The sequence below is a fragment of the Solanum stenotomum genome, chromosome 5 (genome assembly GCF_019186545.1).
Source record: "Solanum stenotomum isolate F172 chromosome 5, ASM1918654v1, whole genome shotgun sequence".
Taxonomy (NCBI): domain Eukaryota; kingdom Viridiplantae; phylum Streptophyta; class Magnoliopsida; order Solanales; family Solanaceae; genus Solanum; species Solanum stenotomum.
In genome coordinates, this window is record NC_064286.1 from 60833341 (window position 1) to 60848053 (window position 14713).

The 14713-nt window shown below is 29.0% G+C and overlaps 1 protein-coding gene across 1 annotated transcript; it reads right to left on the reverse strand.

Annotated features, from left to right (window-relative positions):
• Nucleotides 1-1778: 1778 nt before the first annotated feature.
• LOC125866129 (alkane hydroxylase MAH1-like) lies at nt 1779-3450 on the reverse strand. Its single transcript, XM_049546427.1, has one exon. It carries the CDS (start codon nt 3372-3374, stop codon nt 1845-1847), a length of 1530 nt encoding a protein of 509 aa, XP_049402384.1. The 5' UTR covers nt 3375-3450; the 3' UTR covers nt 1779-1844.
• Nucleotides 3451-14713: the final 11263 nt, after the last annotated feature.

The window sequence follows — 14713 nt, forward strand, 5'->3', positions numbered from 1 at the left end:
AAAGTCGTTTCTTTCTCATAGTCCAAAAGATATTGTTTGGATCCTTAATGACAAATTAAACACAAGTAGTTAAGCATGGCTCGTAATAATCATGAATAGTATTGGTATTTAGCATCCCCTACCTAATTGAATCTACATGAGTTGTCACATATAATTAAGGGTGTAATACATAAATATGTTTCTTAACTTGGTCTCAGATCATGTTTATGTCCTTCAACTTTGAGTCTGCACAAGTAAACGCTTAAACTTATATAAAGTCGAACAAATAGACATACATGTCTTACATGGCATCCTATGTGGTAATTTACATTCTGCGTGGTGTCCTACGTGTATTATGCTCCAGTATGATTCATGTGTCTACTTGATCAACTATATGCAAGTTTAACTGACTACTTATGCACACCTAAAGTTGGAAGGCATATACATAAAATGAGGTTAAGTTAAAAAGCACATTTTACGCTTTCGCTTCAAATACATAAAATGAGGTTAAGTTAAAAAGCACATTTTACGCTTTCGCTTCAAATCAGCTCACTCTCTCTCCAAATTCTCCCTCCATGTTTATCACTCAATTCTCTCGCCCCCTTCAACCTCACATGTTCAAAATAATTTCTTACTAGATTTAAAGTCATATACATTTAAATACATGTTTTTTACATCAGATACATTGAATTAGAGAGAGAGGCGAGCGAAAGTAAAGGAGAGGCGAGAAAGATTTATTTATGTATCTTACATACATATGCAATTCACACTAGATACACACGGAAATACATGAGTCTTATGTGATTCACATATACCTAAGATACTAATTAAATTTAGCTATATACGTTTTTTTGTCGTTAATAGATGGAGGTCCCCATTTCAAAGGTACGCATGGAGCCAATAATTTGTTTTGACATCCCAATTATTGGTTACATTCGAAAAATACTTAGATTCATATCATGAGTGTCGACAAATGAACAAGTCAAATCGAATACAAAAAGTGAACAAAAATAAATAAAATATTATATTTGGCCATATTTAGTACCAATTAAAGTAGAGTTTGCACGGATAATATCATCAAATGGAAAACACGAAAGTCTAATTAGTTTATCCATTTTTTACGGTGGGTTGATTTATATCCGGCCCGCTTTTAACAAGTTGATTATCTGATATATTTTTAATTGGGTGGTTGAGGAATATCTTAAGTTTTTATTTGTCATTTTTTTTACAAGTTTTCAACAACAAAAAAACATTAATTAAAAGGCTAATTTGTAAATTATCTTTATTTATATACGTATTTGATCTTAATTAAATATTACTTTTTTTTTCACCATATTAATCTCTCTATATAATTATTGGACAAGTAAATTGAAATATTTGTTTTTGATATAGAGGTCAAATTATATGAAATGAAAAAAGTATTTTTAGTAAGCACAATATGTACATTAAATTTATTATGTTGTTAGCTAGTTTGAGTGGTTACATTTATTTTATTTGGATATATTATTTGTCTTCGAAACATAGGTTAGAGAGTTTCGAATACGAAAGTGCTTTTAAGGAAGAAAATAGGAGGACTCACATATGTTTGCTTTGTGTGTGTCAAAGAAATTCAATTTATAATTTACAAATAGAGCAATTTGGTGGCTCATCTCTACCAAAACTATAGTTGACTAAAATCAAGTCAATTTAGAACAAAATTGACTAAAAAGAGTAAGAAGTAAAGGGTCTTGCATCATGTTCAGAAACATGCATGTAACACAAACATTATTTGAATTAGAAAGAGAAGAACTTTATTTGGATTTTCTTAAAAGAGCTAAAGATTTGTCCCACATACACAAGACATAAAATATAAATGAATACATGTGTTATACTTTTTTAACAACCTTAACCATCAAACCATTTTTCACTTGCATGACAATAGAAGTAGTGGGATAAACATTTTCTGGTTCCACTACTTGGATATTGTAATTGTGTATGATGGCAGCTGCCACAATTTTCATCTGAACAAATGCCATTTCTTTCCCTAAACAAGTCCTTGGACCAGCGTTAAACGCTGGAAATTTAAAAGATGGCTCATGTTTGATCCCTCCACGTTCAGAAATCCATCTCTCTGGCTTGAACTCTAGACAATCTTTCCCCCACAGAGTCTCCATTCTCCCCATGACATAGAATGGTAGAATCATTCTTGTTTTTGGACTAACACGATGACCGCTTGGAAGGATGTCATGATCAAGTGGAACTTTGTGCTCTAAAGAGACTGATGGAAACAACCTAAGAGTGTCACATAAAGCACCATGTAGATAAATCAATTTTCTTGATTCTTCTTTGGTGAAAAACTTGAGGCTTTCGTCTTCTTTTACATGCAATTGTTGTTGAATCTCTTCTCTAATCTTTTTCTCAACTAAGGGATTTTTAGCCAAGAGGACGAAAAACCAAGTGAGAGCTGCACTTGTAGTGTCTCTACCAGCAAACATCAAATTAATGAAAGTGTCCCTTAGAAATGTTTGCAAAGTACCCAAATCACCATCATTCCATTGATTGTACATTTTGATGTATGCGTTTAAAAATGCAAATTCCTCATCTTTGATTGTAGTTTTATGCATCAACTCTCCTTGTTTTCGCGCTATGCAAGGATATATGAATTGATCAAAAGCCTCACATGCTTGCATGAGCTTCTTCTCTTTACCAATTCTAAGCCATTGTTGCAATTTCCATAGACATTTTGGTGTTATGTGTCTATGTAAAAGTGCATCAAGGGCATCACCAAATGCCTTTTCATATGGTAAATAAGGTAAGTCAATTGACAAGCTTCTTGGATCATGATCAAGTAACAATTTAGTGATGGCATCAAATGTAAATCTTTGCAAAACATCTTGCAAATCCAATGTTTTGCATTGTTTTGCAAAAACATCAAGAATTGGTTTAAGCCCTTTTTCAATTATGTCCCACAAGTTCCTTTCTAACAATGTTTGGAAATTTGCATGACTCATTATAGACATTGTGGTCTTCCTATGAAGCTCCCATAATTCATGATCAACATTAATGAATATCCCATTTCCCAAAATATCAAAAATCTTACAAAATTCAGGTCCTTTTGGATAGTTTGAGAAGTTTTTACTAAAGATATAATGTATATCTGCAGGATCACAAGTAAAAAACATGTCCATATTTGTAAAAATAGGACCTTTCAACTCATAAGTACCGCCATATTCTATAAGAACTTCAGTCATATATGCATGACCACGATGAATATTCCAAATAACCGCAGGCAACGCCCTAAGGATTGGCCAATTTGTTGGTGCTGATGTTTTTGTCCTTCTATATATGATGAACCATATAGAATAAGTAAAACAAAAAATCAACAAGAAAAGAAGAGAATATTCAAGGAAATCCATATTGATACTAATTTTGGTAGTGTATGCTAATTTTTTTAAAAAAAATTGTATACTAATTCACTAAAATCTTGTAGAGTTTTATACGTGTGTTGGTTAATTTTGCACAATTTTAATTGGAGACATTTAATGTGTACACGTTGTTGAAAATTATTGGCAACTTTATTTAGAAGTGACCATTCAACTATATTATAAAAATAAAACGAACTAAATAATAAATACGAATATTATATCAAGGTCTCGAGGAAAGACTTTTTTTTTTATAAGATTGGTGTCCTAATAAAGCCCGTGTACACATTAATTTATCATTTTCATCAAGTATCATATATATGATGAACCATATAGAATAAGCTAAACAATACATTAACATGAAAAGAAGCGAATATTCAAGGTAATCCATTGAAGGTTGAATTTTTTTATAGTATTTTTGTAGTGTATACTAATTCACTAAAATATTGTATAGTTTTATACAAGTGTTGGTGACATTTGTCCAAAATTTTTAGGACCCGTTTTGGCCATAGATTTTTCAAGTAAAATTTGGGGGAAAATTTGGCAAATAGCGTTTGTTCATACAATTTGTCATTATTTGGCAAATAACCCAAATACTAGAAAAAATTAGTATTTGGGTCAAATCTTATTATTTGTAAACTTTTAAAAATTTAAATTCTACATCAAATTTTTATCTTTTACAAAAACACCCCCTATACTCTATAGTATTGTTTGCGTTGTATTACATAATTTTTTATGTGAACACCAAAGTAGTGATGAAATATTGAGTAAATATGAAAGTGATGATATGGTTGTTGATGAAAATGATGAACAATCGACTCGGGATAACAAAGCCATGTACTTTGTCTACCTCATGATGTATGGAATAATGTTTTGTTGCACTCACTCCAAACTACCACATTGCTCCAGCGTCATGGACACTACTTGTTATTTGTTGTAACGAAGATCCAATTGACTTGTAATACAAACTTATGGTTAATTTTGATAGTTTTTAAAATTTATGGGTATAAATAATATTTTCTCTAAAAAGGTGAAATATGTTTCCTAAATACTATGGAAAACACGTGGTGAAATTTCACCCAAATTTTCACCCAAATAATATTTATCAAAAATATTTGAAAATATATGGCCAAACACTAGCTTAATTGGCCCCCAATTTTAAAGAACCTAGGATAGCTACTTGAGGAGTTTGACATTTATTGAAAATAATATTGGTAACTATATTTAGAATTGACATTTGTGACTATAAACTATTTCATCCAATTGCCTTTTGGTTGCTCATTAATTGATCCAAAAAAAAAAAATTTAAATAAATATCGTGTTTTTTTGTTGTTCAAGAAAGATAAATGAATTATAAGAAGGAGAGCAAAGACAAACCAATATGAGTCCCCTTCTGTGCATATTGCATAGTACAGTCCTAGAATTAAAGTATATGAGTCCACCACTTGTTGAACTAGTGACTATCCAATATTAACGATAATAATATATTTGGTATAATTATATAATTAGTGGAATTTGAAGAAAGAAGAATGTATACATAGATTTTATCTGATTCATAATAATGTAAATCTTATAAATGAGGATCAAGATTATTTTGGCAAAAAGTTCAGGTCAAGAAGAATTTTGTTAGAATTTACCGTGAATTTCTTCTTTGGATTCTACATAATTGTTTTTTAATCAAAAAAGAATTTCTTGGTAGAAAAGATTTTCTTGTGGAAAAGAATTCTACAATATCCATTCTTTTTTTCGGAAGAGAAGTTTTGGAACTCTATAAATAGAAGATATTTTGTTCTAAAAGAAACACAATAACAGTAACAATCTAGTCGTTTAGAGAATTTTGTTAAGGATGATATTTATTAGGGGTGTCAAAAGAATATGAAAACTGATTGAACCGATCGAACCTAACCGTACCAAATCGATTTATAACATTTTTCAATAAAATTGTGGACTTTTATTTAAAGGTATAACAGTCCCGAACAATTGGGATGCTTTTTTTTAATTTATAAGAAAACTCAAAAAAATTCCGAACAAAACTGAATAACCTTACATGTATGTAAATATATTTTATATATTGATAATGTGTTAAATTTAATATATAAATAGATTTTATAATATTTTTCAAATATACTAGATCTAGGCCTCGACGACTTTGGAGTTTTGCTCTTTAATTAGCCTTTAATTAATTAGGTTTAAAATTAAAAGATATTAAAATAGATATACTCCATCAAACAATACGACAAAATATATGCAAGCACCCCTATTAAATGTTTAACATCAAACAAAACGGCAACAAGATTTTACATTCTTGACCTCTTAGTGAAGAACTGAAGTGTTTTTTTCAAGAACATATACTTGCGTTTTGATTAGGTGATACTTTAAAAGTAAAAAAAACCTAAAAATTATTGAATCGTACCGATACCGAAGAGAAACCGATATGATTGAGATGGTTTTAAAAAAAAATCTAATTTTAAATATTTAAAATACCCAAAAAAATTGAGATGATATAATTTCTTAAAAAATAACCGACTAAACTGTCTCATTGACACTCTAATATTTATTCTCTCATTAGTTTTAGAATTATTTTTTATATTAATATTACCATGTGTAGGTCAATATTAACTAACTATTGATCATATCATGTCATAAAGTTTTTTTTATATAATTTTTTCATTGTCGTCTGATTTATTGCATGCCGCCATGATCTGCAACTAGTATTAGCTTTCGCGTAACATCTTGATAACTTTCATCGTAACTAATAATATGATAATCGAAACAAGAGTATGAGATACTAATGATTTTAAAAAGTATGACAAAAAAGTTCTCCTCTTTCTCGTAGTCCAAATTGGATCCTTGGTGACAAAATTATACACAAGTGGTAAAGCATATCTAGTAATAAATATAGTATTGGCTTTAAACAGCCCTTAACTAATTGAAACCCTACATGAGTAGTCACATATATTATTATATAATCAAAATCAGAAATAGAGCATTAATGCCTATTTATTTATATGTTTTGTGTTTTTTTTTGGTGGAAAGTACTATTAGAAAATGAAGGTCCATTACCTTTAATTAATATAATTAAATCCTGATAGCTATTGGTGGTATTAAATTATCACACGTCTAATGAAAAAACTTAAACCCAATAATTGAATTTTAATCTTTTTCCCATTTCATTCCAAATTAAAAAAAAAAAAAGAAAAAAAAGAAAGAGGATTTTGCATTTTCCTATAAATGAAAGGAGAAAGCAAAGCTAGGGGAGGATGTAGAGTTATAGTGTCGGTCGATTCATCTTAATTCAGTACTTTTAATGCGGAGTATAGATGTAACATTCTCCTCCGTCTCTAAATTTCTAAAAATAAAATAAAAATAGAACAATCAGCCAATTTGATTAATATACTTGAAACACACAATTAAATTTATTTTAAAGAGTAATATCTCAAAATAGATAGTCACATAGTATCATAGATTAGATTTCATATACGAACACTAAGGACAATTACAAAAAAAAATCACTTAATTTGAAAAAATTTCAAGATGTGTTTGATTATAATTTTTATAAATAATATTTGATTATTTGAATGTATTTTTCTTTAAAAAAAATACGAAATATAATTAATGAAGTTATTTTTGTAATGGATAAAATTCATTTAACTTGAACGATGAAAATTAAAGCCTCAAATTGTACCAACAGCATAGCGAAGTGAAGTTTCACATCTGTCATTCCATGTGTGTGTTTTTTTGTTTTTTATTCGGAATTCGATGAAGCTCGATTAAATTTGAATTTACGCTGAAATTTTTTATATTGGGAGGTAAAACGCTTCCTAATAAAGGCGATCACGACTCCGTACTCAAATTTAAAATCTCTGATTAAAAAGAAAGAAATACTTACCACTCCACCACAACTCTGGTTGATATCTAACATGCGAGTTAATGTAAGTTGGTCTTGTAAGTTCACAAAAAGGATTGAATTTTTATTTTTGAGAATTTTACATCTCACTAAGGCAAGTTGCTCTCTCATTTGATGTCTTATATGATCATGTATAGTTGTGTTGAGTTGTTCAATTGATTTTAACGACTTTGGTAGTTGGTTTAGACGTGAGTTATGTTAAGAAGTTCTACATTAGTAGAGGGATGGAATTTGGTCTCCTTATATAGACTCGGATAAACCTTCTCTCATGAGCTAGCTTTCGAGGTTGAGTTAGACTCAGGTACCATATTTTTACAAGTTATATACTTGTTATATTTTATATAAGTAATTTTATGTAATATAAGGTGGAATAACTAATATCGGATTGTTTTATAGCTCGTTAGAATTATAATGTAGGAATTAGTTATCACTAAATCTATGCATTTTTTATGCATGTATTAGTTATGCAGGGTTTAGTAATACATGTATTAATTATTTCACCTTTCATCTTACATAAAATAATACATAGATTACCTCATAACTTATACATGTATTAATTATGTGGGTTTCTAAACTGTCAACCAAACGTCGTATAGACTCCATTTAGGAAGCACCTGCCCAAAACGCACCCCTTCAATTCCCAATTAACCACTTCTCAACTTGTTTAGATGGTTGTTGTAACCAAACGTTCCATTTATGAAGCACCTGCCCAAAACGTACCCCTTCAATTCCCAACTAACCACTTCTCAACTTGTTTAGATGGTTGCTGTAACATTTATTAACGTATATTGTATTGTATTATATTATATTATATTTTTTAAATGGTGATAATATTTATATAAAATTATATTATTTTTCATCATTTTATAATGTGGCACACCATTAATCTGAAAATAAGCTTATGGTATTACAAAACAAAAACAAAAAAAACAAAAAAAGGAAAAAGAAGTAAGCCAAGAAGAGATAAAATTAGTATAAGAAAAACGTAGGATAAAATGCAAACTAAGATCTTTAAATAATAAGGGTAAGAAAAGAAAAGAAAAATAACAATAGCACGATTACACTAAATTGATCATTACATAAAATGACATTTTTTTATCATACATAACAGCAAATTTAATATACAATACAATAAAATCTATATATTGTATTGTTTTCAGTTATATATATCCAGTATTCTTAACATTTAAAAAGTACTAGTTCTTTAAAATATTGGTGAATTCTCAACAAAACATTCACTAAATAAGAATTATTATTCTAATAAAGTATACATTGTATATTATTTTTTCTTAATGAGCGTAAAAAGAGAAAAATCGACAATTAAAATGAGATGAAGAGAGTACATATCAAGAACATTGGGACCAATTTAGATGTAAAATATTGATTAACATTAATGAACTAGGTTTAGTTACTAGTGCTATATTTAGCCACGTCATTCTTATAGTAATTATTACTCCCTTTGTTCCTAATTACTTGTCCACATTTTCTTTTTTAGTTGTCCCTAATTATTTGTTCATTTTGAAAAATCAAGGAAGGACAAAAAAAAATTACCCATTATACCCTCAATTAATTACTTTGAAAATGGTAGAACTAGTTTTTAATTCATCCACTTCATAATTAATAGGGGTAAAATGGCAAACTCACTGTATCAATTATTGTTTTCTTAATAGGTATGTCAATTCAAAAGTGGACAAGTAATTAGGGACAAAAGGAGTAGTAATATTAAAGGTATTTGAAAGCTCTTTACCAAAATATTATTGTTGTTGTGCCCAAAATTAAATAAAAATAGGCTAGCTTAACTATCTTATTAGGTATTTAATTATGTTTATCAAAAAGACAGTCTAGAATAGATATATAAATGAGAAAATATATAGAGTAGATATTTATTAATTGAACAGATTCGTCATTTTCAAGCAATAGTAATATCTTTTTTCCTTTAAATAAGATTTGAAATTCTTGTATTAATATTCGTTGAGATATAATAATTTTTATTTATCACTTTGATGATGACCGAATTAGTTGAGTAGGAGATCTCTCAAATAAAGAGTTCTGATTTCGATACCACTTACATGAATTTCTTGATCAAGCTGGTCATATGTCTACTTGTCTTATACGATATAATACAATGAGGGAAGATTAAGAGAAGCCTTTAGAATACTCTTGTCATTAGTACAATGTAATATTATACACTTTGTAATAAAAAGAATTAAAAATAATCTTGACTTTTAGAGTTTAGAAAAAAACAAAGACTTACATTAATTTTTTTAGGAAAAAATTATTATAATTATTTTCTTATATATTTATGGCCATATTTGGACTACATAATTATGGTCCACTGTTTATGTCTGTTTCAAGTAAAGACTTCACTTACCAACAACTTCAGTAGCGATGGGTGTAAATAGATATGAGTGACTAGCAACTACTTCCGTCAATTCATTTTAATTATTGTGCTTATTAAAAAATAAAATATAATTATTTTTAGAAATAGTATTAAATTGAGAACAAAAATCATTTAATCAAATTGTTTTTGATTATTTTTTTTTAAAAATAAAATATTAGAAAAAACATATCAAATAAAATAAAACGGAATTAGTAACATCATGGAAGACTCCCAAGTAATTATTTCTTATCTATCTCAATCATGTTAGACTCTCACTCAACATCAATATCATATGCCATTACTGGAATTTTCCTGATGAGGCCATCAATCAACATCAATATTTTTTAATATTGAAGTCTCGATTAAATTTGGATCGCGCACTGCAGAATTTATTTTGATGTGACACTTCCATACCTAAGGCTCAAATCCGAACACTCTGATTAATGATAAAGCTCCACCACAGCACCACAACACATGTTAGTAATATCCTTTATTTATTATTGCACAAATGCTAAACTACCACGCTCTCCGTCATATCATTTTATTCTCTATATAATTTTTAGAATTTATAAATGGGAAAGATAGTTTTACTAATTTATCAGTTAAGAAACTATTTTGAAACTTTTATAAATAACTTATTTTCACTATTAAAAAGAATCAACTGCCAATTTGTGAACAATCTGTTTCAAAGTTACAACCTAAATTATTCTAAAATATTAATAATCGCGTAATTTGTGAATAATTTATTTTAAAGTTACAAACACAATTTTGTATTAATTAAAGTCCTGGTGATCGTCGAGGTTTGCGACAGGACAAAAGGAAATTGCTTAGATAGTACGCATCCTCCACCTCCAATCCTAAAATTATGAGTTTGAATCAACAAGCGAACAAAAAAATCAAACTCTCAGTAAAAGGTGTAAAAAAGAAGACTTGAGCCAAGATAAGGCTTCGATCGTCCCTCTAAGCTTCTTGACGATTCGATATGATTTGTGACCAAGCTAAGTTCTAAACTATAAGCTCCATATTTTCATTTGAAAATAATTCAGACATACGTGATTGAGGTTGAAAATTCACATGTGAAGTGCAAGTAAAAATAAAATCTCAGACATCTTTGGGCTTCTGATGGGCTTATTTGATTGGATTTAGTGGCAGATGGGCTTAGGAGTTTCTAGTGGGTCTAGGCTTTTAGTCTGTGTTGGGCTTAAAATCTGGTCCTTTTTATCTCTTCTATGGTTTCTCTTTTGTTTCCTCAGTGATAATAGTTAATTAAATAAGGGAAAATGCTCAAATATGTCATCGAACTTTGAGTTATTTATGCTATACATTAAATGTTTGACTCGTCTATTCCGTTTTTGTTTGAGGAAAGGTCTGTTCATGTCATTATTTGTTGACTGAAATGGTATAGATGAGTCAAACTTTTAAAAGATGACACATATGAACATTTCTCAAAGTTCGATGACATATTTGAGCCTTTTTTTGTTTTAAAACTGATTTGGTTAATGACGTGGCCGAATCATAATTGACCACGTGCAAAAAAGTGCTTTTGCAAAATTGGAACTGCTTTCAGTTAACAAGTAGTAGCATAGATGAGTCTTTTCTCAAATGAAAATGACATAGATGAGCCAAAATTTTAACGGATGACCTAGATGAGTCTTTGCTAAAAAATCGATGGCATATTTGAGCCTTTATCCTTTTAAAAAAATTATTTAATTAGTAACGTGGCCAAATCATAATTAACCACATGTAAAAAATGATTTTACAAACCCGAAAGTGTTTTCAATTAACAAATAATTGCATAAATGAGCATTTTCACAAACGAAAATGACATAGATGAGTCAAACTTTTAACGGATAACATAGATGAACTTATTCTCAAAGTTTGATGACATATTTAAGTTTTTTCCCATGCAATTAAATAGCAATGATAATATTAATAAAAATAACAACAATGAAAACAAAAAAGAAGAAAATTATGAAATTAAAATAACAGTTACGACTAATTACAAAATGAAAATGTGGATAGACTAGAGACGACATTTCGATAATAAAACAACTACTTCAACAACAATAAAAAAAAATAACGATAGATAATTTGAGACGAATAAAGTACTCACGTCAACTTACAAAAAGTGAGTTTTAATATTTATGGCCATTTTAACATTTATATGAGTTGTGTTCCTCAACACGTAATGTCATAAACTAAAGACAACGATGCAATTAATTTTGTTTGGCCGAAGTCTCTATTCCTTTGGACCAAATTTTCTGTCATTTTTTTAGGGGAAAATTATACAGAAAAGCAAATATTTAATCTATATTAAGTACTATATAAAGTTACAGTTTAAAATAATTATAAATTCGCGGTTATAGTTTTCTAATTTTTGTTATTTGTCTGAATTGTATAATTCACTTGATTTGTATAAATCTAAAATTTGTATAATTCGATTCCTGATTGTATAAATCCAGAATTTTTGTATATGCTTACCCTACCAATTTGTATATGATTTATGAAAAAATCATGATAAATTATTCTGTTTGTATATTGACAAGCGAAATTTACAAACGGAGTTTTGAAAAATTCCTAAATGTATATATACAAAATTTGAATATATTTACCCTATTTGTATATATTCGCAAGCGATATATACAAACGGACAGAAATATACAAACCGCAGCCTCCATAGCAAACAGAACTATAGCTATGGGGCGCAATTATCAAAACTATAGTTATGGAGTCTTATTATGTCTATTATATTTTTCTGAAATTTTTTCTCTTTTCAATCCTCATTTATTTACACTTTTGAAAATCATTACTTTCTCATTTTCATATTATAGTACTTATTGATCTGACATATTTTTTAAGAAAATTTTAATTTAAAATATATTTTATTAAATTAATTGTATCAATGATATTTTAAAATTCTAAGCTTAACTATTATTTTTGTAGTTATTTAATATTAAGGGTAGAAAAGATAAAAGTACAATAGATTATTTTTTATTTTATAAATTGAATAAGTAAATTGAAATAACTATGTTTAGTATGAGGGTCAAGTAATATAAAATGAATTACGGATAGGAAGATGATAAAAGAGATTTCAAAGATCAATATTTTCTTTCTGAATTTTCACTTTAATTGATTTATTTATTGTGGATATTAATTATTAATATTATTTTGCATAATTTTATATCATTGAATTATTTCTATATGTTTACAAAACAATCACATAATTTACGAAAGCTATTTGGACTATAATAATATTTGTGCCAACTCTTCTGGAAGCAGGAGTTGAAACAATTGCTTTAGGGGTAAGAGTGGTATCCCCTTTTGATTTGGACTACACATTCCGCTACTGTCATTTGAAAAAAAAAAATCAAGATTCTTATAGTTTCAGTGAATTACTTGAGTCCCGATGAAATGATGTAATCTTAGGTAAACAACTATTATTGCATCGCCTTTTGATTTCGACTAAACGTTCCGCTACTGACATTTGAAGAAGAAAAAAAAAACAATTTTTAAGTTTCGTAGTTTCAGTGAATCACTTGAGCCCTGATGTATGATGTTTTCTTGAGTAGAAGACTATTTTTGCATTGCCTTTTGATTTGGACTAAACGTTCGGCTATTGACATTTGAAAAAAAAATAATTAGCTTTTAAAGTCTCATAGTTTGAGTGAATCACTTGGCCCAGATGTATGATGTTTCCTTTGGTGACAGGCTAATTTTGCATCATCTTTTGATTTGGGCTAAACGTTTTACTATTGAAATTTGAAAAAATAATTTTTAAAGTCTTATAGTTTGAATGAATCACTTGAGCCGTACCATATGATGTTTTCTTAGGTAAAAGACTATTTTTGCTTCGTCTTCCTCTCACTAGGTAATTATCGAGGCAAAAGCAACTCTTTCAAAACTCAGTGTCCGTCCATTTCGATAATTTTGCTTGATTTACTTCTTACTAGTTTTTATCATTATATTAATAGTTACACTATTTTTTACTTAAAAATGCAATGCGAAATAAATATATATTAATAAAGTCTGCGTACATTATTAGAAATTCCGCCCCTATATCTATCACCCAACATATAGTGCGGTGCCATCGCCGCACGCCCTATACAAAGTACAAACTATATAATAGCCTTTTCTTAATGAATATTAATATCACACTACTTATATAACCTTCTTAATTTTAGCCAAAATTTACAATCAAGAATTATAACATATACAAGCTTCATAATTGTTCATGTTATTTTTCTTAAACTTTTATGTGATATTAACTCTCATTTTCAACTATATATTCATATATTAATTCATTGTGCTTCTTTTGACTTTCTTCTAATTTTACTTTTGGTTTACTAGGAAAGATAAATTATTCATTATTTTGAATTGGAGGTTATTGGTATTTGAGGCTATATGCATATATTGTGTACGGATAGTGGATTTAAAGAGTTAAAAAAAAATCCTTTTGAAACTGGCTAAAAAAAAGCAAATATATTGAAACAGAAAGAATATTTCTTTTATCGAAAAGAAAAAGAAGTTAGTCCTTAACCTAAAGAAGTTATGTCTAACTAGATTTTCTTAACCCCCCCCCCCCCCCCCCCCCCCCCNNNNCCCCCCCCCCCCCCCCCCCATCCCGGTCTTTCCATTTAGGGTGTGTTTAACTGTTAGAGAAGAGCACACTTTAATTAGTTAATGATACTCTCTACACGCCCCTCACGTGTGGGCTTGATTCTTTTTCATGGTCCAAGCATGTGAAAATTCTTTTTGATTTGGGTAGCGGTGAGATTCGATCCAGGACATTTGCCTGCTCTGATACCATGTTGAAGTGTGTGAGCATTTTATCTAAAACTTTAAGTTGTTAGAGAGAGCACATTTTTATTAGTTAATGATATTCTCTAGTACAGTAACACAACTCATCTTAAGAGTCGTAGCTCCATCACCACCCCCACCTCAAATAATATTTATTTAAATTATATACAAATATTTTTACGATAATATTTACAACTTACCTATCATCTAACTCAAGAATTTATTTTTCTTAATTTTGTGCAGACACTA